Genomic DNA, 24,649 nt, shown 5'->3' on the forward strand with positions numbered 1-24,649 from the left:
TTGGAAAGGAGGCTAGCGATCCAGCCAGATCATTATTGCAAATTAAATAATATGAGAACTTGGCACTGCCTTCAGCTGTCCTGCCAAGAAAAGCTTTTGCCTGAGTAAGAAGCCCAGCATCCAGCATCTGCTTTTCAGAAGCAGGAAGGTCTACTAGGACCCCCCCTCCAGCCCCTTAACTGTAGCTAATAGATTGGCCCAGTTGTATCTGTTCTTGCCCTGTGCCTCCTGTGTCCAGTGGTGAAGTTGACTCAACAGGAATCCTAACCAGTTTCTAATGTTTTGGCGTAGGGATGATTCCAATACAACAACAGAGCTTCCCAATGGTGCCTGTCATGCAGCCCAATATGCACGGTATGATGGGGATGAATTACGGTTCTCAGATGCCTCCCGGAACAATGACTATGCAGGTATGTGCTGAGTCGATTTCAAGCTGCCTGGTTTTAATCTGTATCAGGATTATTTATCCAATTTCTATACCCGCATTGTGTGACTCTGGGCGGTTTACAAATAAAATGATAAAATCCTATAGAAGCCGTAGTTAAAAACAAAATTAAAACACCAATAAAGGAGAGCTTTTGTAGCTCAGGGTTGAAATGAGGGGTCCTGGGTGCTCTCTGAGCTTGGTTGTTTTCTTGCAGATGTTTCATTACCCAACTAGGTAATATTATTAGTGCTAGAAGGGAGTGGGATTTGCGGAAGGAGGAGGAGGGAGGGAGGGTGGGAGAGTGGGAAAGAGGGAGGGAAGGAGGAAGGAAGGAAGGGAGGGAGGAAGGAAGGAAGGAAGGAAGGAAGGAAGGAAGGAAGGAAGGAAGGAAGGAAGGAAGGAAGGAAGGAAGGAAGGAAGGGGAGTCTTGGTGCTCTCTGAGCTTGGTTGTTTTCTTGCAGACATTTCATTACCCAGCTAGGTAACATCATCAGTGTGCATTGATGATGTTACCTAGTTTGGGTAATGAAACATCTCAAGGAAAACGACCAAGCTCAGAGAATACCAAAGTCCTCCCCAAAATTAAAACAGTTAAAAAGAACAATTGCAAAGTTAAAAAGAGCACCTTCAGCCCACCAACCACCTCCAGGGTTGCATGACATTCTTAGACACCCCCCCCCCCAAGACCAGTTGGCAGAACCAGGTCTTAATGCTCTTCTGAAAAGCTAGGAGAGTGGGGGCCTGCCTCACCTCCAGAGGCAAGATGTTCCATAGAGTGGAACAATGACAGAGAAGGCTCTCTTCCCAGACTCCACCAGTCAAAATTCTTTCACTGAAGCGGTGCGTAAGGAAGCATCCCTGCCTGATCTAGTGGAACCGGTCAATGAAATAGGAATGAGACAGTTCCATCCAACATAAACATACATCTCACAGAGTGGTGTGCCATATTTGCAACCTTTAACCCTTGACATACAACCACAATTGAGCCCAAAATTTTTGTTCCTAGGAAGGCAGTTGTTAAGTGACCTGTGCCTCATTTTACAACCTTTTCTGCCACAGTTAAGCGAATCACTTTTTTCAGTGCTGTTGTAACTTTGAACTTGTCACTAGGCAAATGGTTGCAAGTTGAGGACTAGCTGTAATTCATATAATAATAAAGAAGTTGGAAGGGATCTTGGAGGTCATCTAGTCCAACCCCCTGCTCAGACAGGAAACCCTATACCATTTCAGACAAATGGCTCTCCAGTCTCTTCTTACAAACTTCCAGTGTTGGAGCATTCACAGCTTCTGGAGACAGGTTGTTCCACTGATTAATTGTTCTCACTGTCAGTAAGTTTCTCCTTAGTTCTAGGTTGCTTCTCTCTTTGATCAGTTTCCATCCATTGCTTCTTGTCCTGCCTTCAGGTGCTTTGGAGAATAGCTTGACTCCCTCTTCTTTGTGGCAACCCCTGAGATACTGGAAGACTGCTATCATGTCACCCCTCGTCCTTCTTTTCATTAAACTAGACCAGGGGTAGGCAACCTTGGCTCTTTTATGACTCGTGGACTTCAACTCCCAGAATTCCTGAGCCAGCATGGCTCAGCATGGAAACCTCTCCCTTTCCCCTCAGCATGACTGGCTCAGGAATTCTGGGAGTTGAAGACCACGAGTCATAAAAGAGCCAAGGTTGCCTACCCCTGAACTAGACATACCCAATTCCAGCAACCATTCTTCATATATTTTTATACACATGAAATAACATGGACAGATAATGGGCATGTATTTAGATGGTGAGATCTCATTATAAGAAATCTCACATACATTTTTTGAGTCTCCTGAAGCCCACTCTGCTGGATCCTTTACCACAGTGGTTCTCAACCTGTGGGTCGGGACCCCATTTGGGGTCGAACGACCATTTCACGGGGGTCGCCAAACCACGCTGTCCACCATTTTTTTCCCTTTTCCCTAGCTGTCCTACTCCCTCTTATTGGTGGCCACACCCATTTGGGGGTCACCACAACATGGGGAACTATATTATGGGGTCACGGCATTAGAAAGGTTGAGAACCACTGCTTTACCATGTATTTCTCTCCCTGTCTCCCTTGTTTTTTGCTATTTAATATTGAGCTGCTAATTTGGTCCACAGGGTGGCATGGCTCTCGGTCCGATGCCAACGGCGGGAATGCCATATATGGGACAAAGTCACTTCCTTGGAATGCGTACAGCAGCTCCTCAGTATACCCCTGATATGCGGAAACAGTTTGTTGAAGAACAGCAGTAAGTGACCTGTTACAATAGGTCTGATTATTATTTTGTTTTGTTTTATTTTTTATTTTATATTATTATTAATTAATTTATATGCTGCCCTGCTCAACACATGACTCAGCAGGATGACTTCATTTGATCATGTCTCGAGGACCTGATTGTCTCTCAGGAGACCTTTTGCATCCAGTTTCCAAATTTACGCTGCAGAAATCTGGACCACCACTAAGTGAGAGCACAGAACTAGGTTGCCTATCTTTGCTGCCATCTAGTAATTGTCCAGAATTTTGCAACCCAGAACTGCAAGGTCTACATGGTCCTGAATTGTAATGTTTCTACATTACCATCCTAATGTTGCCTGTACTACTATTTGGTAGCCTTGAGATTTGCACCCAGACCTTATAGCAGTGGTGGCGAACCTATGGCATGCGTGCCAGAGATGGCACTCAGAGCCCTCTCTGTAGGCATGCGCGCCATTGCCCCAGCAGAGTTTGCCAGAGTAGCGAGCACGTGGCATTTGGAAGCGACAGGGCAGGAAGTGAGCGAGCAAGTGTTGTTGGCCCCCAGGGATGCCCCGGAGATGGCAAGCTACTGGCCCCGGCCACGCTCACCCAGTCTGCCGTGACCACTGCAGCCACCCCCACCCAGTGGGCCATGCTCCCGTGAGGCACCCCAATGCTGATGCAATCCTGGCACTTTGCGATAAATAAGTGGATTTAGGGTTGCAGTTTGGGCACTCAATCTCTAAAAGGTTTGCCATCACTGCCTTATAATTATACAGTAAGACTGGCCTTGAGAATGCAGGAATGCTATTTTATTATAGTCAAGTAGAATAACAGAATCTTGAAAATCTCTCCGGCTTTCTCTCTACTCCCATCTTACAGGTAGTCCTCGACTTACGACTACAATTGAGCCCAAAATTTCTGTTGCCAAATGAAACATTTGTTAAGGGCGTTTTGCCCTATTTGATAACCTTCCTTGCCACAGATGTTAAATGAATCGCTGCAGTAGTTAAGTTAATAACTTGACTGGCTTCCCCATTGACTTTGCCTGTCAATGCAAAGGGTCACCAAAGGGGATCACGTGACCATGGGGATGCTGCAGTGGTCGTAAGCGTGAAAAATTGTCCTCAGTCACTTTTTCCAGTGGCGTTGTAACTTTGAACAGTCACTAAACGAATCGTATGTTGAGGACTATATGTATGCTAAACAAAATTGAGGTGGAGTTAGCTTGAGTTTCCTTCGTGCAGTTTCTCAGGACTGTGCTATCTTTTCTCAGAGGTGACTTAGGTTGCCCTCGTTCGATTAATAGAGTGCCACATCCTTCCCTATGCCCAAGGCCAAGTCTATGTTTGTTCAAATAAGGCCGAGGTCCAAAGTAGTGGAAATAGCAGCTAAGCAGGAGGCCTAAGTCACATCTGTAATACTGTTGTTTCCCTGAAAATAAGACCTATCCCGAAAATAAGCTCTAGCTTGAAATTTACACGTGCACCTAATATAAGCCCTATCCCCCAAATAAGCCCTAGTTTTGGGGTCAGGCACATGCATAAAAATCAAGCTAGTGCTAGGGGGTGTGTGAAGCTGCCCCACCGTTCTGCCCCAACTCCCCGAACACAACAGACGCACCAATAAATTTCCAACATTCCTTTTATTCAGGAATGCCAGCAGCTTCACCCAGCCGACTGTTAAGTCTTTTGTTGCCTCCAAACAGCGGAGCTCGCTCCCTTTTCCCCTGCAGGGGTCTCCCAAAACCCAGAGTTAATCTCAGTCTCTCACCATGCTTGCAGCAAGAGTCCTTCAGGCAAGCTAGCTCTTTTCCAACACGCGTATGCTCAGAAGGCGCTCCGACTCCCAGTGCCACAGGATCCAAGGAAAACTCCGGCAAGTTTACAAATCAGAGTCAGGAGTTCCAGATAGAAATGGCTGACCAGCAGGGAGATGTGATGACCCAGGGCCCCGCAGTGAGGCAAAGCAGTCGGCTGGCAAGAGAAACAGTCCTTTAATAACTGCCAATGTTCCCCAAAAGCTCCCACATATGCTGGCAAGCCTTCAGCCAAAGCGCGCATGCGCGCGCACACACACACACACACACACACACACACACACACACACACGTTCCTTTCAGCTGCCTCTGGCTGAAGGCAATTTCAATACAGCCGAGAAGTATACAATGTCCTCAAGATCAGACCGATAACAAGAAAACAAAACAGAAACTTAATGAGTCCTTTTAAATCTCAGCTTGCCTGTAGTCTGCAAGGAGAGACTCAGAAATGCAGTCTGCCCAGTACTCAAGGTGTCCAGGTTAAACAAAGACAAGAGCACAATTCACAACTGTCCCAAGATACCACGTTTGTTCCCGGCAAATGCCCCATCCCACAGCGTCTCCTTAAATCTTAATCCCCAGGTGTGCCTTGTGGAGTGAGGCGGGCCGCTCTCCTCCTGAGCAATTGAGCCTGCCTACATTGTTCTCTCCTCCTCTCTGCTCTCCTTGCTTTAGGATCAGGTGGGGGGGGGGCTTGCTCCTCGCCTGAACTCTGCCTCCCCTGTTCCAAACCTGAAGGGCCCTGGCCTGCCTCAGCCTGCTCTTCCCCACAGTCCTCTGAAGCCACAGACACCTCTTCCTGGGCCTCAACAGGGTCCTGCTCCAGCTCCATGTCCTCCTCAGATTCAGGCTCTGAGAGAGGCATGACAGAGACAAATAGTTGCTACTACACCTATTCGTCTCCACCCCTGCCTTTTATCCACAGCTGTTAGCAGCTGTGATTCTTCCACCCTGAAGACCGACTCATAGCCTCTTGCTGTTCTTCTCTCCTCAGCCTCTACCACGCCCGCACATCAGTCACTGGCCCCTCTGATCCTCCTCTCCTGACTCACTTGCCTCAAGGCATGGAGGTCTCAGCCTTTCCATCTGGGGGCTGGCGGATGGCCCAGGCTCTGCCTCTATCCCTGGCTGCAACAGCTCCATTCCTTCGCCCCCATTGGAGCTTTCAGATGGCCCTGACGCTGGGCCCGACGCCCACTCCTATGCTTCCTCCTCTGTTGCGGAGTCCTCCAGCGGGCGACAGGCCGCAATACCCATGCACCCCATACCTGCTTACCTTAGGACTGCCACAGCCAGACCTCCCACACCCTGACACCTGTCGCGTCGCTGCCCGAGTTCTGCAGCCACACGCCACATGGTGCATCGCAGGAGGCCGCATGGCTCGTCGCATCACTGCCGCCACTCGCGGCCCTGGTGCGACGAGCCACGTGGTGTCCTGTTGCAAGCAGCACTGGCACGATGAGCCACATCCTGCAAGCGGTGTGAGGAGCCACTTTCCCAGCTGTTGTGAGTGGCGGCAGCAGCACAATGCGGCATGTGGCGTGCAGCTGCAAGCGACTGCAGAAGAATTCAGGCAGCGGCGCAATAGTTGTCGGGGCGTGGGAAGCCTGGCTGGGGCGGTCCTAAGGTAAGCGGGTAAGACATCCCCTAAAAATAAGACCCGGTCCCTCTTTTGGAGGCAAAAAAATATACGTAAGACCGGGTTTTATTTTCGGGGAAACACAGTAATCAGCATTGATTATATCTTGCAGGAAACGGTTTGAACACCAGCAGAAGGTTTTGGAGGAAGAAAGAAAAAGGCGTCAGTTTGAAGAGCAGAAGCAAAAGCTACGGCTTTTAAGCAGCGTGAAGCCAAAGGTATGCGGTGGCAAATTTATTCAGTGGCAAGCCAGCTGGATTTAAATTAATTTCTGTTAGGAGGGAGATTCAAACAATAAATAGAATTTTTTTAAAAAACTAATACCGGTGTTTCAACAAAACAGTATGGGGTAGTCCTCGACTTAACGCCATTCATTTAGCAACCATTTGAAGTTGCAACAGCACTGGGGAAAAACTGATCTACGACTAGGCCAGGGGTAGGCAACCTTGGCTCTTTTATGACTCGTGGACTTCAACTCCCAGAATTCCTGAGCCGGCATGGCTCAGCATGGAAACCTCTCCCTTTCCCCTCAGCGTGGCTGGCTCAGGAATTCTGGGAGTTGAAGTCCACAAGTCATAAAAGAGTCAAGGTTGCCTACCCCTGGACTAGACCTTGCACTTATGACCATCACAGCATTCTCCATGGTCTTGTGATTAGAATTCAGGCCCTTGGCAACCAGCATGTATTTAAAATGGTTGCAGCATCTGGGGGATCGTGCGATCTCCCTTTGCAACTTTCCCAGCTGGTTTTCAAAGAGCAAAGTCAACGTCCACACGATTCACTTAACAATTGCAGTGATTAGCTTAATTGGGGGGGGCGGAATCTTGTAAAATTGGGAGTGACTGACTTGACCACAGTGAAAATTCTGATCCCAATTCTGGTCATAAGTTTGGGACTATCTATTTTATCAAGATATAAAATGATAAGTTGATTTGAGATAAAAGGGGTGTTTTATGCACCGGAAACCAATTCCTTGTGTGTCCAACCACACTTGGCCAATAAAGAATTCTATTCTCTTTTGCTCATCTAATTTTCCCTGAGGAATTCCACCATGTGGAAATAGTGTGCTTTGTTTTTGCCAAGTGATAAATGCATCAGGCTTTCTAAAATAGCTGAAAATTCTGTTAAGAGTTCTTTCATAACAGTAATAACAATCATAATCCTAATGTCAATTTGTTTTCAGATGGGTGAAAAAAGCAGAGATGATGCCCTGGAAGCTATTAAAGGGAACCTCGATGGATTTTCCAGAGATGCTAAACTCCATCCCACACCAACTGCTCATCCCAAAAATGCAGGTATTCAACTTGGAGACAAGATCTTGAAATAAAAAAAAAAAAAATGCATGCAGCTTTAGGATACACAGAAATTTTTGGAGAAAACTGCCAAAAAGAAGCATTCAGGGGGGGGGATCTAACACCCTTTTGAATCATGAGCGGCAGGACTTTAATGTACTTAATTTTAATTGAATTATGATCCCACCCCTATTAAATGATAGCCAAATTATGTTTAGTTGATTGAGTATCTGTGCACTTTGAAGCCTAGCAGCCTTTTCAAAAACCTTAAGCTGCATCGTATAAATTGTAGTGGCAGATTCTTATCTTTTAAGAGCATCGAATTACTGGTTGTGGCCATTAAAAACTAATGTCCTCAAGAATTTTTTTTTTCTTTTTACGACCCTGTGTAGTCCCTTGATTTGGGGTGTGGTCAGGGCGACTAGGTGGAGCTGAGAGTTTACCAGCCGGATGCCCTTCCTGACGCCTACTTAGAGTTTGCAACAGATATTTTCTCTTTGCACCTTGAGAGAGAAACATTTTCCACTACTTAATGATTGAACTCTCCTTAGTGGGAGACGAGCATCTTCACCACCAGGCCACCACGCTGCTAATGTCCTCAAGAAAATAAAATGCATATAAAAATAAAGCAGGCATGGGAAAAATAAAGATTTTTATCGTCTGTGCATCAGCGATAGCCAATTTAGCTGGGATCCTTCTGGGTAAATTATCCGCTTTCTAAAAGAGTTGATCCCACTTTTCTCTCTAGTAGGGAACTCAGTTGTGAATGTGCCATCTAAGTGATAAAAGTTCTCTGTGCCCTCCTCAGCATTTTAATTAGAGCCATTTGAATCAAGTGATTTTAATTCTTATAAAAAGCAGGAATGGGAGAGGAAGCAGCTCTTTCTCCCTTTCACCTCTTGCGGAAAAAAACAGAATTTTTTTCTCCTTTACAACGTGAAGTTCAGAAGCCACTTATCTCTTTGGCAGGGCAAGCAAGGAATACCATAAAATTGTGGGACTTTGCATTGCCCGAGTGTCCCATTCCCTCATAGCTATTCCAGTTCTCCCTTAATTCTTTGCTAGCAATCCAATATTTTAGAAATATATGTATGTATGTATGTATGTATGTATGTATGTAACAAAGAATAAAGGGAGAACTGGAATAGCTATTTCGAGTTTCTTAACTCTCTTCAGCCAGACTTACCCTTCTGAGATTCGAACGTGGGCTATATGCATGTTAGGCAGCTATATTAACCTCTAGGCCACAGGCTCTTTCTCACTTTGTCAGCTATATCAGGGAGGGAAGAGACAGGGGGAGGAGATTTTACCTTGAGTGTTTCTTGATACACCCTGTCGGCCCAAATATGGGAGAAAGAAATCTATATATTTAGGCTCGTTTTCTTCCAGGGGTTTCCATCTCGTATGTATGTACATGTCTGTGTTCATTCCATTTCACAGATCATCCCAAACCATCTCATTCTACCGTGTCTGTCTCCCAAACTATCGCCTTTCTTGACGATGAGGAGTTTAGTGACTTTATTCAGGGACCTGTCGAAGCCCCACCATTTGTGCCTCCAACCTCTTCCCAGCCTTTTCAGTCTTGTCGTCCTGCTTCTCAAGCCGGGCAGCGGCTTTCAGAGAAGGCTGTGGCCCACCCTCTCCCTCCAGCCCAGTTTCCTGTAACCTCCGTCCTCCAGGGTGCTGTGGGACCAGTACCCTATTTCTCTCCTTCTCCAGCTTCACAAAACACTCAGAAAACAGGTAACACACTGTGGTCTTTCGTGGAATAAAATATACAGGTGATCCTCGACTTAGCAACCGTTCGTTTAGTGACTATTTGAAGTTAATACCGATGGGGAAAAAAAGTAACATTTTCGCACAATGTTTGCAGCCTTTCCTTGGTCACGTGATCAAAATTTGGATGCTTGGCAACTGGTTTGTATTTATGACAGTTGCAATGTTCCTGGGTCATGTGATCCCCATTTGCAAACTTCCAGCCTGTTTGCCACAAGCAAAGTCAATGGGGGCAGGCTGGGTTTGATTGATTCACTTAACAATCAACAAGCAAAAAAGGTGATGAAATCAGATACAACTCACTTAACCCCCTTGCTTAGTAATGGAAATTCTTGTCCCAGTTTGTGGTCGTAAGTCAAAGACTACATGCATATGGAGGTGTCTCTTGGTGTAGCCCTTAATGCAGAAGCAATAAATATATTTTCTCGCTCTCTCTAATCCTGAATTCTAGGAGAGAAATAGTACCCCCAACAAATAAATCAGCACCAAAATTTTGCAGAAAGAACAGCCACTATAGCCAAGTGATGTATATAAATATATATATCAAGGCATTTATATCACCTTGACATATATATCAAGGCATTTGACAAACAGATTTCTGACCATATAGTACATAAAGAAAGAAACCTTAGCATTTTCAGATCAGAAAAGCAGAATTTTTATTTTATTTTATTTTATTATTTTATCCTGTGGTAAGATGAGCAGTCAGTGAATTTTATAAATAAAATAAAATACATTTTATTATTTTATTTATCAAATTTGCGTGACTGACCATCTCATGAAAAGCCACTCTGGCCAGCAGACAACCCCCAGATAAAATGACAACTAAATAAACCAATCATAAAAGTATAGAAACCAATGTTAAAAATTAAATATTATTAGAAACAAAAATATATAAACCCCAGACAAAGAGAGAATGATTATATCCACCTCAATGGAGCCACGTATCTCCACTTCCCTGGGAGCCCCCAGGCCTTCTTATAATTTAAATTGTTCTAGTAGATTTAAATTTAATTTACATTTACAATTTAACAATTTACAATTTAAAGCTTTCTGGTAGGTTTAAAAAAAATCAGGCCAAATTTGCATACTGGAGGCATTGGATTAGTCTCAGATACAGTCCTTTACTTTCAGAATGTAAGAAATTATCTTAATATTTTTTTTAAAGGGTAACGCATCACTTGTCCCTTTTCTTGTCCTGTTGAATTCTGGGTATGCTTAGTACAAGTCGTACTTAAAACTAGTCACTTAGAGATCATTAAAAGTTACAACAGACGTTCCTAGGGATGCTTATGACCCAGTTCCAGAATTCCAGCTTGACTGCATGTTGGACACTTGGCAACCAGCCTGCATTGGCATTTACATTTACATTTGCAGCGTCCTGTTTATGACATTTTTGCTGAAAACGGGCATTTACCTCCAGTTTTTCGCGGGACCAGCTCACAGCGGTTCACTTAACGACCGCTGCAAAAAAGGTCGTAAAATTGGTTTTGTTTACTTTATTTAAAAAAAAATTATTAGTTTATAATATAAAATACAAAAATGCAAAAGAAAACAGTAGGAAAATAAGGGAGGGAGAAAAGAAGGGGAAAGAGTAGATCAAAGAGGAAAAAGAAAGAAAGAAAAACCATTGACTTCCGACTCTCTTTGGTGCAGTAGAATAAGATAATAGCATCAAACCTCAACTTTTTACTTTTACATAGCAGTATAAATTAGCCACTTCTATCACAACAAATCTGTCTAACCCAGGGGTAGGCAACCTTGGCTCTTTTATGACTTGTGGACTTCAACTCCCAGAATTCCTGAGCCACCCACTGAGGGGAAAGGGAGAGTTTCCAAGCTGAGCCATGCTGGCTCAGGAATTCTGGGAATTGAAGTCCACGAGTCATAAAAGAGCAAAGGTTGCCTACCCCTGGTTAACCGGTAAAACCCAAAATCAAGATTTCATTTTTTTCCACCTCAAAACACAAAAAGTCCAGAAGTGGTTTCCAAGTAGAAACAAAAGCAACTGTGGGGTTTTTTTTCTTTAATCAAAGCAGTTGATTTCGCCATCTCTGCTAACTCCGTCAACTTTTGCAGCATAAAAGTGGTTTCACTCTATGACCCTCGTGACTTATGTTCAGGATGGGCAAGCTCCATTAGGGTCCTAAGTCAAGGACACTCTCTGTATTGGCAGAATCTGTTGCAATGCAGAATCTGAAAGAAGCCCTACAAATAAGGACTGGTGTGACCCAGTAACAGTTGTCCTCTTTGAAAATTGTTACTGAGTCACACACCCGTCCTTATAGTGGCCAAAATTGTGGAAACCTTTTGGGAAAAGTGTACAGTAGAAATGCCACCTTTGGTTAAGTTTCCACCAATTTTTCTTCTAATTTCTTTATAACTGTAGCCTTGTTCACTTAATAATACTATTTTACATCGCTTTCTGGGCAACCAGTCAACTCTTTGCACCATTACTTTAATTTTATTATGTTTTACAAGCTCACTCAATGAAAGAACACAAAAAAACCCAACCAACTTGATAGCGATCACATAACACACTGACAAATGTCCTCCTCTCAGCTTCAATACATGACATCAATAACCGAATCCTACTGTGATCTGATTGGCTCACTGCCAAAACAAGATGAACCCAATTGGCTCTCTAAACACTCACGCTCATTGGCTACAATCAGATGAAGGAAAGCTACTTGATATCAACCTAAGCAAGTTGTGCTTCCTTTTTCTGGTTATTTGGCTATAAACTTTCATAGAATACAGTGCAGATAATTGAACAAATTTTGTTGCATTACATTCTTGATTAAATTATCTTTCCATTGATATATAATTTTATGGCACTACTCCCAAAAAAAGTGATGTTATTAGCCATCAAACCTCAAAAATATACTTTTCCCAAACGGTTTCCACAATTTTGGCCACGACTGTATTTCTAGGGCTGTGGGTGCATTTGTGTTTTCCCCCTTTTGCCTGTGGGATTAAAGAACGGGATACAGCTCTGAACTGAAGTGCAATTTAGCAAGTGTGTCTAATTCCTCCTTTTATTCACCCAGGCTGTTTCTTAGAAGACAAGCCCTTGGCAACTTGCAGGTTGAGTGAATTTGGGCAAATCAAACATAAGGCGCCTGAGGTTGAGCTCAGTGCTGCCGCTTCAGCTGTAAACAGCCCTGGTCCCCAGCTAGCAGCCAGTGGCAGGAAGTCCCTAGGGGCACTTCCCAAGGGAACCCCCTGTCCAGAGGCAAACAAGGCTTCAGACCAAAAGCTGCCAGTTCAAGAGCGCGGTGAGCAAATCTGTTGTTTTCAGCCCGATGGATGCTGCTTCACTGTTCTAACCTCTTAAGGTGAATGCTGGGTAATTTTGCTCTGAATCCCTGCTTGAATAATAACCATGAAGCATCTTTTTATCCTGACTTACCACATAATACAGTATTGGTTCTTAACCACTTTTTGCATGAGTTTTGAGCCTGTTCTCTTTTCCAAGCAAAACATTCTTCTCTTCCTCCTCCTCCTCTTTGCTGTCATTCACTTGCCCAAGGAGAATTGGCCCTCATTTGCTCTAAGGAACCTTCTCCAACTTGCCACTTTACAGACGTGATAGGACTATGACTCCCAGAATTCCAATCCTCTAACTTGTTGTGGGTGCCAGTTGGGTGGAGATGGCCTAACAGTGATGCAGGCTTGAAGGAAGTAGGTGTTATAGTTGAGAAAAGTGAAGATTTCATCTTGTAGTACATAATTTATGCATAGAAGTGACAAGACACCCAAGTTGGAAAGGTCACCTAGTGCTACTAACTGGGATTAGGCTCTCCAATGGTGCATAAAAACTTCCTTCCTTCCTTCCTCCCTCCCTCCCTCCCTCCCTCCCTCCCTCCCTCCCTCCTTCCTTCCTTCCTTCCTTCCTTCCAATAATCTAAAGTTGCCAACTTCTTCTGTTTAAAGGACTGCTCAGTTTTAAGATTAAAAAGAAAAACCCAAGAATAGACAGGACCTTGATGCTGCTGGTTAGCATTAGCAGCAGTTGAGCAGCAGGCTTAACCACTTGCTGAACGATCACCCAATTGCATCTTTTATTTTTATTTTTCATATTTATACGATGGCCCATCTTACAAGAGTGGATGGCGTACCACAGTTTTGCAAGCTATTCATTGTACTTCCATTTTGATGACCTTTTCACCCACATCTATACCGTACGTCAGTATTAACACCTGCAAAGTTTGTGCCATTTGGTGGTCTCCTGTTTTCTTTGGTCAGTTTCTAATCCTATTTAAACACATTTACAAAAGCATCAGCAGTGATATTTCTATTTATTTTAGGTATCTGGAAGCACTTAAACTTCTAAATGGATTTTTGTGCTTGTTTTTTGATGTGGCTGTTCATCTCCCCAAGAGTATTTTGCACAAAGTTACAGCTGTTGCCCCTTGCTCCAGAGTTCTGATTTGAATGCAAAAACACTTGCTTGTTTTTCTTGAACCAATCACTTTTTATTTCTTTAACTATTTTTGGAGAGCTGATTAAACTACTCTGATAGAAGTGTCCCAAATGAGTCATTTGTTTTAGCTATTTTCTAAATATCTGTCTTTTTGTGTGTGTGTATGTGTGTCCTTAGGTGTTGGAGTTTTTCCTTCACAAGATCCAATTCAGCAAATAATGCCTCCATGGATTTACAATGATAATTTAGTTCCAGGTAATAATTAATAAAATGACGATGATGAATATTGTATATAATTTCATTTCCGTGTTATTATTGGCTCATTTTCTTCTTGTGCTTTACAGGATTGACAGAGTACCGTGTTAAATTTTGATCAGGCAATGTTGACTTTTAATTTGGATCCTGTTGTCTAGGTTGTTATTTAGAAGGATTAAAAAAAAAAAAAGCCAAAGTGGTTAAGGCACCAGGGTACAAACCAGGAAACTGTGAGTTCTAGTCCTGTCTTAGGCTCAAAGCCAGCTGGGTGGCCTTAGGCCAGTCACTTTCTCTCAGCCCTAGGAAGAAGACAGTGGCAAACTACTGAAAAACCTTGCCAAGAAAATTGTAGGGTCTTATCCAGGCAGTTACTAGGAGTCAAAGCTGACTTAAAGGTGCATGTACATTTATGCTCTCTCTCTCTCTCTCTCTCTCTCTCTCTCTCTCTCTCTCTCTCTCTCTCTCTCTCTCTCTCTCTCTCTCTCTCCCTCTCTCTCTCTCTCTCTCTCTCACACACACACACACACAAAATGGCAGTTATCCTTTCAGAAGCAGTTAGTGAAATTTAGTAAAAGGCAAAAGCCATCCTCATTTAAGGAACGTGACCTCTTTGGAGCAGTTCAGTTTTGATGACTGAATTCCTAATCTTTGCCAGTTTGGTCTAGGGCAGAGGTCCCCAACCCCCAGACTGTGGACCGGCACTGGTCCACGGCATGCCAGAAACCAGGGCGTGCAAACAAGCAAAGCCCCATCCATGGGATGCAGGCAGCACACGAAACCACTCTCCCCTCCAGTCCATGGAAAAACTTCTCTCCACAGAACTAGTCCCTGGTGCCCAAAAGATTGAGGGGCTGCTGATGTATGGGTTAAGGCATAATCTTAAGCCCTGGCTTAGCAGTGAAAGCCAGCGGAGTGACTTTTTCAGTCTTTCTCGGCCCAACTCACCTCACAGGGTTGTCATGGGGAAAATAAAAGGAAGAAGGAGCACTAGACATAACTCTTCGCCTTGAGTTGTTTATTAAAATAATAAAGGTGGGATATCAATTAAATAAATAAATTCTGGTTAATGTTTGTGGGCAGAACAGGCATGGTCTTTTGAATTTTGCTTGAATTTTTCAGTATTTAATCTCTTGGAACCAATTCCTTCCTTCACAGATCTTTATAAGAAGATTCTCGAAACCACCATGACACCATCCGGGATAGATACCGGCAAACTCTATCCAATTCTGATGTCCTCTGGGCTTCCCAGAGAAACTCTTGGACAAATTTGGGCCTTAGCCAATCGTACCACTCCAGGGAAGCTGACAAAAGAGGAACTCTACACTGTTTTGGCTATGATTGCGCTAACTCAGGTAGGAATCAGAATCAAAGATAAAACGGACTCCTTATGACTCCTTATGACTTGTCTGTCTAGGCCAGGGGTGGGGAACCTCGGCTCTTTTATGACTTGTGGACTTCAACTCCCAGAATTCCTGAGCCAGCATGGCTCAGCTTGGAAACTCTCCCTTTCCCCTCAGCATGGCTGGCTCAGGAATTCTGGGAGTTGAAGTCCACGAGTCATAAAAGAGCCGAGGTTACCTACCCCTGGACTAGCCTGTCCAACTTGTTTCAGCAAAAAAAGAACTACTTTGGATTTCATCTGTTGTTACCCGCCACCTCCACTGTGCTGTTCCCCCATTGGGGCACGTGGCATAACCCTTCGTGGCATGGGTCCAGGTTACTTGAGGGACCATCTCACCCCATTGGGATCGGCCTGTCACACTCATGCCAGCCGAGGAGGCAGAAGCCAGGTTTTTAGGCCCCTATGAAAGGATAGGAAAGTTGTGGTCAGTCTCACATCAGGGAGGGGGCAAGATGTTCCAGAGGGTTAGGAGCAACAGGGTTGATGGGACCCACAGCATGCCTCCTCTGACGCCACGGAGCCCTGCCGGCTCCGGAATTCTGGGAGTTGAAGTCCACGAGTCATAAAAGAGCCAAGGTTGCCTACCCCTGATATATACAGATAGCAATAGTACTCAGACTTCTATACCGCTTCACAGTGCTTTACAGCCCTCTCTGAGCGGTTTACAGGGTCAGCCTATGGCCCCCAACAATCCTGAATCCTCATTTTACGGACCTTGGAAGGACGGAAGGCTGAGTCAACCTTGAACGGGTGAGACTTGAACTGCCAGACTGCTGGCAGCCGGGAGTCAGCAGAAGTAGCCTGCAGTACTGCATTCTAACCACTACGCCATCTACACAGCTATGGATGCCATCTAAGTCTGTCATTTTTAAAATAGCATCCAAAAGTGAAAACAGCAACATACAAATAATAAAAATAACCAGGATGACTACAGTTACATAGCAAAAATAGCATTCTAGGGAGAGAAAAATCAACGGCATCCTCCCACAAGGCTCTTATTCACCACTTGTGTTTAAAGTCTCTTATCGGAAATTTTTTTGTTTATGAAATCGGGGTGCAATATCGTAAAATTAGAGCACGGGTACATAAATTTGCAGAGGTAACAGTCAACCATCAGTATAACTGTAAGCCGTTTTTCCGGGGTGGGGGGAGAAGGAAGCACAAGGCATGGGAGGTAAGTGGACTTAATCGTTTTGTGAGTGAAACCCACTAGTGGGCAAAAACGATCTGGTGGGCAAAAAAAAGGAACAAGAGCCTCCACTTGACCACTGGATGTGAAAACTGCTCCCACCCTTTAAGCCAGGGGTCCCCGACCCCCGGTTCATGGACCAGTAGCGGGCCACAGCCTACTAGCAACTGGTCCGCACAAAGAAGCAAAGCCCCATCCATGGGATGCAGGCAGCACACAAAACCACGCACTCTTCGATTCACGGAAAAGCCTTTCTCCATGGAACTGGTCCCTGGTGCCCAAAAGGTTGGGGACCTCTGCTTTAAGCCTTTCAGTAGGGTGTCAAAACTTGATTTTGCTGGCTGGCTTGGAGCCTCAATGGGGGTGCTCACCATTGGAGTTGGCTGACTTGGTAAGAAGACCTCATCCCCCATCCCATCCATCTTTTGATCCTGCTTTTGGTATACTGTAGTTTTATCATTACAATCCAGGGATCTTCAAACTTGGCCACTTTAAGACTTGTGGACCAACTCCCAGAATTCCTCAGCCAGCCCTGAAGGCTAGCTGAGGAATTCTGGGAGTTGAAGTCCAGAAGTCTTAAAGTAGCCAAGATTGAAGACCCCTGACTTGAATTATTATTATTTTTTACTTATTTTATAACTCATAAGCCCTTGCGGAGTCACTTTATAGGGGAGATGGGTGGCATAAAAATATAATAAATAAGTAAATAGTTTTTACTGCATTACAGGCGGTCCTTGACTTACAATCGTAATTGTGCCTGGCAATTATGATCAGAAATCGTGCTGGTTGTTAAAGCGGAATATCATGTGACCTGACCCAATTTTACGACTGTTTTTGCAGCAGCTGCTAAGCAAACGCCTTGGTTGTTAAACAACAACTACAGTTGTTAAGCTATTGTTCGCTACGGAGCAGGTTTTGCCAGAACCCGAAAGTACACACCGATTTCTAGCAGAAATGTAAATTGTGGTCCTGTGATCCACAGCAAATAGGCATAAATGCAGGATAGTTGCTGAGCAGGCAAAATGTGGTCACGTGACCGGGGGGGTGACGTCTGAGTTCTAAGGTTCCACCATAACTTTGAACAGTGGCCAAACAACCAGTCGTAAGTCGAGGACTACTTGAAATTCATTTTCTGGGTTTCACAACATGCTGAAATAAACTAGCCAAGCTGCTTTATACAACACATTCAACCAAAAACTAAGGTTAGCTCCAGTTAAGTTTTACATGGTGTACAAATGCTTTAACTGACTTGGTTGTGTGAACACTCTGTTTTCTGGTGTTCCCCCCCCCCATACAGAGAGGAGTTCCAGCCATGAGCCCTGAAGGTTTAAACCAGTTTCCTTCTGCTCCCATCCCTACCTTAAGTGGACTTCAGATGGCCATCCCTGTCACAGTGAGCCAACAGCCTTTGATGCCTCCTGGACCACCGGTTTCCATGCCTCTTAATATAGGACCAACATTGGTGGGGATCAACATGGCGGCACCAGTGGGTGCAGCCACCACACAGGCTTCCAGCAGTTTCATCCAACCTTTCCCTACAAACCAGGTTAGTGCTGACATACAGTATTCCCTGTCGTAAGGTATCCTTACTCGTGGTTTAAAGCAGCTTGTTCTTTTAGCTTTTTACTTTCAGCCATGTAATTCAAACATCTGTCTGAACCTATTACCTAGACCAGGGGTGGTCAAAGCACCTGAAGGAAGGACAGGAAGCAATAGATGGAAACTAATCAAGGAGAGAAGCAACCTAGAACTGAGGAAAAATTTCCTGGCTGTGAGAACAATTAATCAGTGGAACGACTTGCCTCCAGAAGTTGTGAATGCTCTAACACTGGAAGTTTTTAAGAAGAGATTGGATGACCATTTGTCTGAAATGGTATAGGGTTTCCTGCTTGAGTAGGGGGTTGGACTAGAAGACCTCCAAGGTCCCTTCCAAATCTATTATACTGTATGGCAACTTTATGACTGTGGACTTCAACTCCTAGAATTCCTGAACCAGCTATGCTTATGATACCAATTCAGATGCGGTTATTTATTATTATGTTTTTTTATTATTTTTATTATTTATTATTTTATTATTTTATTATTCTGGGAATTGAAGTCCATAGGTTGTAAAGTTGCTATACTTACCCACCCCGGTCTAGAACCAATTACTTTGGAGCAACTGATTAAAAGAAAAGGAGAGACAGACTCATGCAGAATATGACAGTGGAGGAGTTTATCAGTCATATAGATTCATGAACTAAAAATGAATATATATATATATATTTTTAGGTATGTATAAACAACAGAGCTTTCAAATTTTATTTGGGAGAAATGAAATGCATCTCTTGTCAATTGGAAAAAGTTACTCAATTCAATGTTATTTTGGTCTATAAGAGCCTAAATGAGAGCTGAGGTCATGATCCTCCCCATGTTAGGACTCCAGTGCCCATCAGCCTCAAGACACCATGGCCAAAGGTCAGGGATGATAGAAGTTAATATCCAGCAACCTCTGAGATCCTTTTTTCAGATCTTCTGCTCCTACAGAACAAATTGAAACTCCAAGGAAAACTGGATCACATAAACCTGTGTAGTTGTTGAGCTTGACTCTAGAGCAGGGATAGGCAACCTTGGCTCTTTTATGACTTGTGGACTTCAACTCCCAGAATTCCTGAGCCAGCATGGCTCAGCATGGAAACCTCTCCCTTTCCTCTCAGCATGGCTGGCTCAGGAATTCTGGGAGTTGAAGTCCACGAGTCATAAAAGAGTCACGGTTGCTTACCCTGCGCTAGAATCCTCATCACAACTGAAGCAGGAAACAACCAGAGATGGGATTTTCAACTTTGCTCTGTGTCATTTATTTTTCATTATCAGGAAACGACCTTTTACCAATCAAGATATATAGGTTTTGATTTTAAACTTTTTAATCATTCACTGCAGAATTCTGGGTACTTCATCTTGTACCAATAGAAAAGAAAATTTGTAGCTCAGGGTTGGATTGTAGGATCCTTCTTGCTCTCTGAGTTTAGCTGTTTTCTTGCAGAGGTTTCATTATTTCACACTTAATATTCACACATCATATTGTTTTATTGTACAGATAGTCCTCGACTTAAGACTACAATTGAGCCCAAAATTTCAGTTGCTAAGCAGAGCAGTTAAGTAAGCTTTGTCCCTTTTTTGACGCAGCTGTTAAGTGAAACGTTGCAGTTGTTAAGTGAATCACACAGTCATTAAGTGAATCCAGCTTCCCCAATTGACTTTGCTTGTTGGAAGCCGGCTGGGAAAGTTATACATGGTGATCACATGACCCCAGAATGCTGCAACTATCGTAAATGCATGTTGGTTGCCAAGTGCCCAAATTTTGATTACATGACCCTGGGGATGCTGCAATGGTCATAAGTGTGAAAAATGATCATAAGTCATTTTTTTCAGCACTGTTTTAACTTTGAACGGTCACTAAACGAATGGTTGTAATTCGAGGACTACCTGTATATTTATACTGAAGCAAGGTAGCACAAATCATGGCCAATAAAATAGCCATTACTACAGAATGTGTAAATAAAAGAATAAGATAGATAGATAGATAGATGGATGGATGGATGGATGGATGGATGGATGGATGGATGGATAGATAGATAGATAGATAGATAGATAGATAGATAGATAGATAGATAGATAGATAGATAGATAGATAGATAGATAGATAGATAATTCATTTGGATAGATAGATAGATAGATAATTCATTTGGATAGATGGATGGATGGATGGATGTCAGTTTTTTATTGTGGGCAAATTGGCACACATAAAAATGAAATTCTGTTGCTTGGTCTCAAAAGTGTGTACACATACATAACACATATAAACATGCTATATATAACATATGTATATACCTATACCCTTACATATAAATACATATACATATTAATCACTGTCCGTCTTGAATACATAGCGAAAAGAAGAAGCTTGAGTGTTCACAAAGTTGATATTGATATAGAACGAAACTGTGACTGAATCTGGATGTTCTGCTTTGGATACTACGGAGCCCCCTCCTCCCAGAAGGGAACAAGGAAAACAGGTCGTGAAGAGGATGTGTAGCATCCCGGACAATCCTGCAGATCCTGCTCAAGCATTTCTTATATGTCATGTCCTGGATGGAAGGGAGGGAACTGCCAATAATCTTTTCTGCCCTCTTCACCACTCTCTGCACCTCCTTGTTGTCTGAAGCAGTGATGCTTCCAAACCAGACAGTAATGCAATAGGATACGACGCTGTCGATTGTGCCTCTATAGAAAATGGTAAGGATAGGAGAAGGAATAAGGTTGTTTTCCTTAAAAAAAAACAACTCTTCTGTCGCCTCCAAATCTAGGTCCCAAAAACAGATGATGATGACTTCCAAGAATTCCAAGATGCCTCCAAGTCAGGGGGACTGGATGATACTTTTACCGATTTTCAAGGGGAAGTGCCTGGATCCAACAAAATGTTAGCAGCACAGCAGCGGAGCAGGTACAGGGATTTGACACTCTCATATTATTATTTGTTTTTGCATAACACTTTTTTAGTAAAGACAAGAAGATATAGACCAGGCCAGGATTTCTCAGCCTCAACAACTTTAGGATGCGTGGACTTGAATTCTCAGAATCCCCCAGTCAGCACGGCACACATCCTAAAGTTGCTAAGATTGAGAAACACTGGACCAGGTTACCGTTTTCAGTTGCTCTTATGCCATGTGCAGTATTCTCAGCTAATCAGAAGGATGGTAGCAGTCAGTTTTGGGTCAGTACAGGTAGTCCTCAACTTACAACCACAATTGAGCCCAGAATTCCTGATGCTAAGCGAGACAGTTGTTAAGTGAGTCCTGCCCCATTTTACGACCTTTATTGCCATGGTTGTTAAGGGAATCACTGCAGCTGTTAAGTTAGTAACAAAGTTAAGTGAATTTGGCTTCCCCATTCACTTTCTCACTCGTCAGAAAGTCGCAAAAGAGGGTCACATTATCCCAGGACACTGCAACCCATCATAGGTATGAGTCAGTTGTCAAGCATCCAGATTTTGATCACGTGACCATGGGGATGCTGCAACAGTTGTAAGGGTGAAAAACAATCCTAAGTCACTTTTTTCCAGTGGTGCTGTAACTTCCAACTGTCACTAAATGAATTCTAAGTCGAGAACCTACCTGTATAGAGACTGCCTTGCAAACTAATCTATGGTTGCTTGCAGTCCACCATTTACATACCATACTAGTCACTTGCTATGTACTAATGCAGAGGTCCACAACCTTTTGGGCACCAGGGACCGGTTCCATGGAGAGAGGTTTTTCCACGGATCGGAGAGTATGTGGTTTTGTGTGATGCCTGCATCCCATGAATGGGGCTTTGCATGTTTATGCGGACCGGTTGCTGGCATGCCGCTGCCCGGTACTGGTCCACGGCCCAGGGATTGGGGACCCCTGTATTAATGCACACTCAGATGATTACCAGTGTAGAAGAAGGAATGGCAGCCCCTGGGGGCGGAGTTAAAGGAGAGTTCAGCCTAGAATCCCTATGTAGCCATGAAGGAAATAAGTCCAACCCATCTTGAATTCCACTGACTCTTAGCTAAGCCCAAGTAACCATTAGTTCTGTGCATAGCCGTGATTAGCAATAAATCAGTGGGGTTGGACTTTCAGGTGTGGGCCTGATCTTTCACGCCTGATCATCGGTGAATGTTGAATCGATTGTATGATGCAACAAAGAGGTGCAACTGCAGATGACCTGGGACAAAATAGGTCATGCGAGGTCTGTTCTCTACTCCAGTCTCAGCTTCATTAGAGCAGATGTATTTCCAGGTCAAATAGTTATAGATACCCGAATGCTGCATTTATCTTAAAGCAATGATGGCGAACCTTTTAGAGACTGAGTGCCCAAACTACAACCCAAAACCCACTTATTTATTGCCGAATGCCAGGTGGGCGTAGCCCACTGGGTGGGCGTGGCTGTGGTGGTCATGGCAGACTGGGTAGATGTGGCCAAGGTGGGCGTGGTCACCTCAATGTTGCTTGTGGGGAGGGATGCCTGTGGGGGCCGGGAAGGGTTAGGGGAGATCCAGGGGGTCTCTGGCAGGTGGGGTGGTGTGCAGGAGGCTCATCCTGCGGGGTGAGGCAAGGCAGGGTGGTGGTGCCATTATCTCAGGGCAAGGCAAGGCAGGAGCCGGGGCAGCTGCTGCCTGACACCATCAGCCCCCGCACACAGAGGCCAGCAAGAGAATGGAGGCCGACAATGTCCGTCAGCAACCACAGCCTGCCGGCCCATTGACTGGTACACTCTGGGGCTCCACATCCTGCCACCAGCAGTTCAGAGAAGTGCCCACAGAGAGGGCTCTGAGTGCCGCCTCTGGCACGCGTGCCATAGGTTCGCCACCACAGTTTTTGGAGGTCATGTGATCCCCTTTTGTGACCTTCTGACAAGATTCATTTAACAGCCGTATGACTAACTTAACAACTGCAGTGATTCCCTTAACAGCAGTGGCAAGAAAGGTCGTAAAATAGGGCAAAACTCGCTTAACAAATGGCTCACTTAACAGAAATTTTGGTCTCAATTGTGGTTGTAAGTCGAGGACCACCGGTAATTTGGTTATTTTCTTTCAAAAAAAATAATTGGAATCTATGCCACATGTTTGGGGACTTATTGGTCTCAGGAAGAGGCCTATGGACCACAAGTCAGCAACCTTTACTCTAAACCAGTGGTTCTCAACCTTTCTAATGCCGTGACCCCATAATACAGTTCCCCATGTTGTGGTGACCCCCAACCACTTATACATCACCGGGTGCCAAGGGCGTGGCCAAAGGGGGAAAAATGGCGGACAGCCTTGTTTGGCGACCCCCGTGAAATGGTCGTTCGACCCCAAATGGGGTCCCGACCCACAGGTTGAGAACCACTGCTCTAAACCCATAATTTCCTTAACTATTGAAGGTTTGGCGAACAGTGTAACAGCTCAGGATTTGCCCATCATTATGTCTGTAAAGAGCCACGTCCACGGTTGGCTCAATATGGTCGCCACAATATAATATTAAAAAGATGTTAAGACTCTAGAAAGAGTACAGAGAAGAGCAACAAAGATGATCAGGGGACTGGAGGCTAAAACTTAAAAGGAACGGTTGCTGGAATTGGGTATGTGAACGCTCCAACACTGGAAGTTTTTAAGAAAAGACTGGACAGCCATTTGTCTGAAATGGTATAGGGTTTCCTGCCAGAGCAGGGGGTTGGACTAGATGACCTCCAAGGTCCCTTCCAACTATTCTATTCTCTTCCATTCCATTCCATTCCATGGACAAGTGTCACCCTAAGCAAAATATTACAGTGCAGAGTGAGTCTGCATTTTACCTGGGGATCTGTTTCCTCACTTCAAGTTTCCTTTTGGTTTTTTTTTTTTTTTCATTATGCTTTCAACACTCAGTAACTCCTATGTGTGCAGTGTATGACTCATATACAACCAATTTAGTATTTGCTGCTAATCATCAAATCACATAAATAGGTTGTTGTTGTTTTTTATTTAAGAACATTTATATGGCCACCCAACACACTCTCAGTGACTCTGGGCGGCTTATTCCCAGAGTCTGTGTGTGGGTGTGTGTAAATCTTTTATAATCTTTTTAGGGTTTCGTTTTTCTGCAGACCATGGAGGTTTTCCAATCCTCATTCAGTATTGTATTTTTCCTCTTGGTTCAAAGCTAGACTAGCGAACATGTAGCCAGGATTTTTTCTATGTTTCCGTGAATGTTTGGTGATGGTAAGAACAACTCAAACAGCTGCCAGTTTACACTAATTCCAGTAATAGGAACAAATCAGTTTACACCAGTTCCAATCAGAAGGCTTCTATAAGCCATTAAAAGGTTCTTCAAAAATTGCATGCATCCATCTTAAACTAGTGTTAAGCCTAAATTGAGGAGACAGGAAGCTTTCCCAGAAAGATTTATGCTAAGTCCAGAACGCAAGGCTTAGTAGTTATGCTTTCCGTTGCTCAACTAACAGGTGAAGTAGGATATAATTCTATTCAGTGTGGAATACAGGCAGTCCTCAAAATAGGACTCCAGTTGGGATCAGAATTTCCTTTGCTAAGCAATGTGATTGTTAAATGAATCAATCACACCTGATTTTACGATCTTTCTTCCATGGTTGTTAAGCAAATCACTGCAATTGTTAAATGAATCATGCAGTTGTCAAGC

At 43.9% G+C, this 24,649-nt stretch overlaps 1 protein-coding gene across 6 annotated transcripts in view; it reads left to right on the forward strand.

The window, feature by feature from the left end:
• Positions 1 to 24,649, forward strand: part of SYNRG (synergin gamma) — a 92,666-nt gene that overhangs the window by 12,683 nt on the left and 55,334 nt on the right. For 3 of the 6 annotated variants that reach the window (XM_039318817.1, XM_039318818.1, XM_039318816.1), the window contains exons 3-12: positions 292 to 410; positions 2,554 to 2,684; positions 6,242 to 6,347; positions 7,313 to 7,424; positions 8,862 to 9,164; positions 12,248 to 12,475; positions 13,801 to 13,878; positions 15,034 to 15,230; positions 17,767 to 18,015; positions 20,816 to 20,952. In XM_039318817.1, coding sequence (XP_039174751.1) covers positions 292 to 410; positions 2,554 to 2,684; positions 6,242 to 6,347; positions 7,313 to 7,424; positions 8,862 to 9,164; positions 12,248 to 12,475; positions 13,801 to 13,878; positions 15,034 to 15,230; positions 17,767 to 18,015; positions 20,816 to 20,952 — 1,660 coding nt within the window. The remainder of the gene's footprint in view (positions 1 to 291; positions 411 to 2,553; positions 2,685 to 6,241; positions 6,348 to 7,312; positions 7,425 to 8,861; positions 9,165 to 12,247; positions 12,476 to 13,800; positions 13,879 to 15,033; positions 15,231 to 17,766; positions 18,016 to 20,815; positions 20,953 to 24,649) is intronic. The other 3 variants (XM_039318822.1, XM_039318820.1, XM_039318819.1) reach the window with 2 other exon arrangements.

Source organism: Crotalus tigris, unplaced genomic scaffold (genome assembly GCF_016545835.1).
Source record: "Crotalus tigris isolate CLP2741 ecotype Arizona unplaced genomic scaffold, ASM1654583v1 scf7180000021566.449902, whole genome shotgun sequence".
Lineage (NCBI taxonomy): Eukaryota > Metazoa > Chordata > Lepidosauria > Squamata > Viperidae > Crotalus > Crotalus tigris.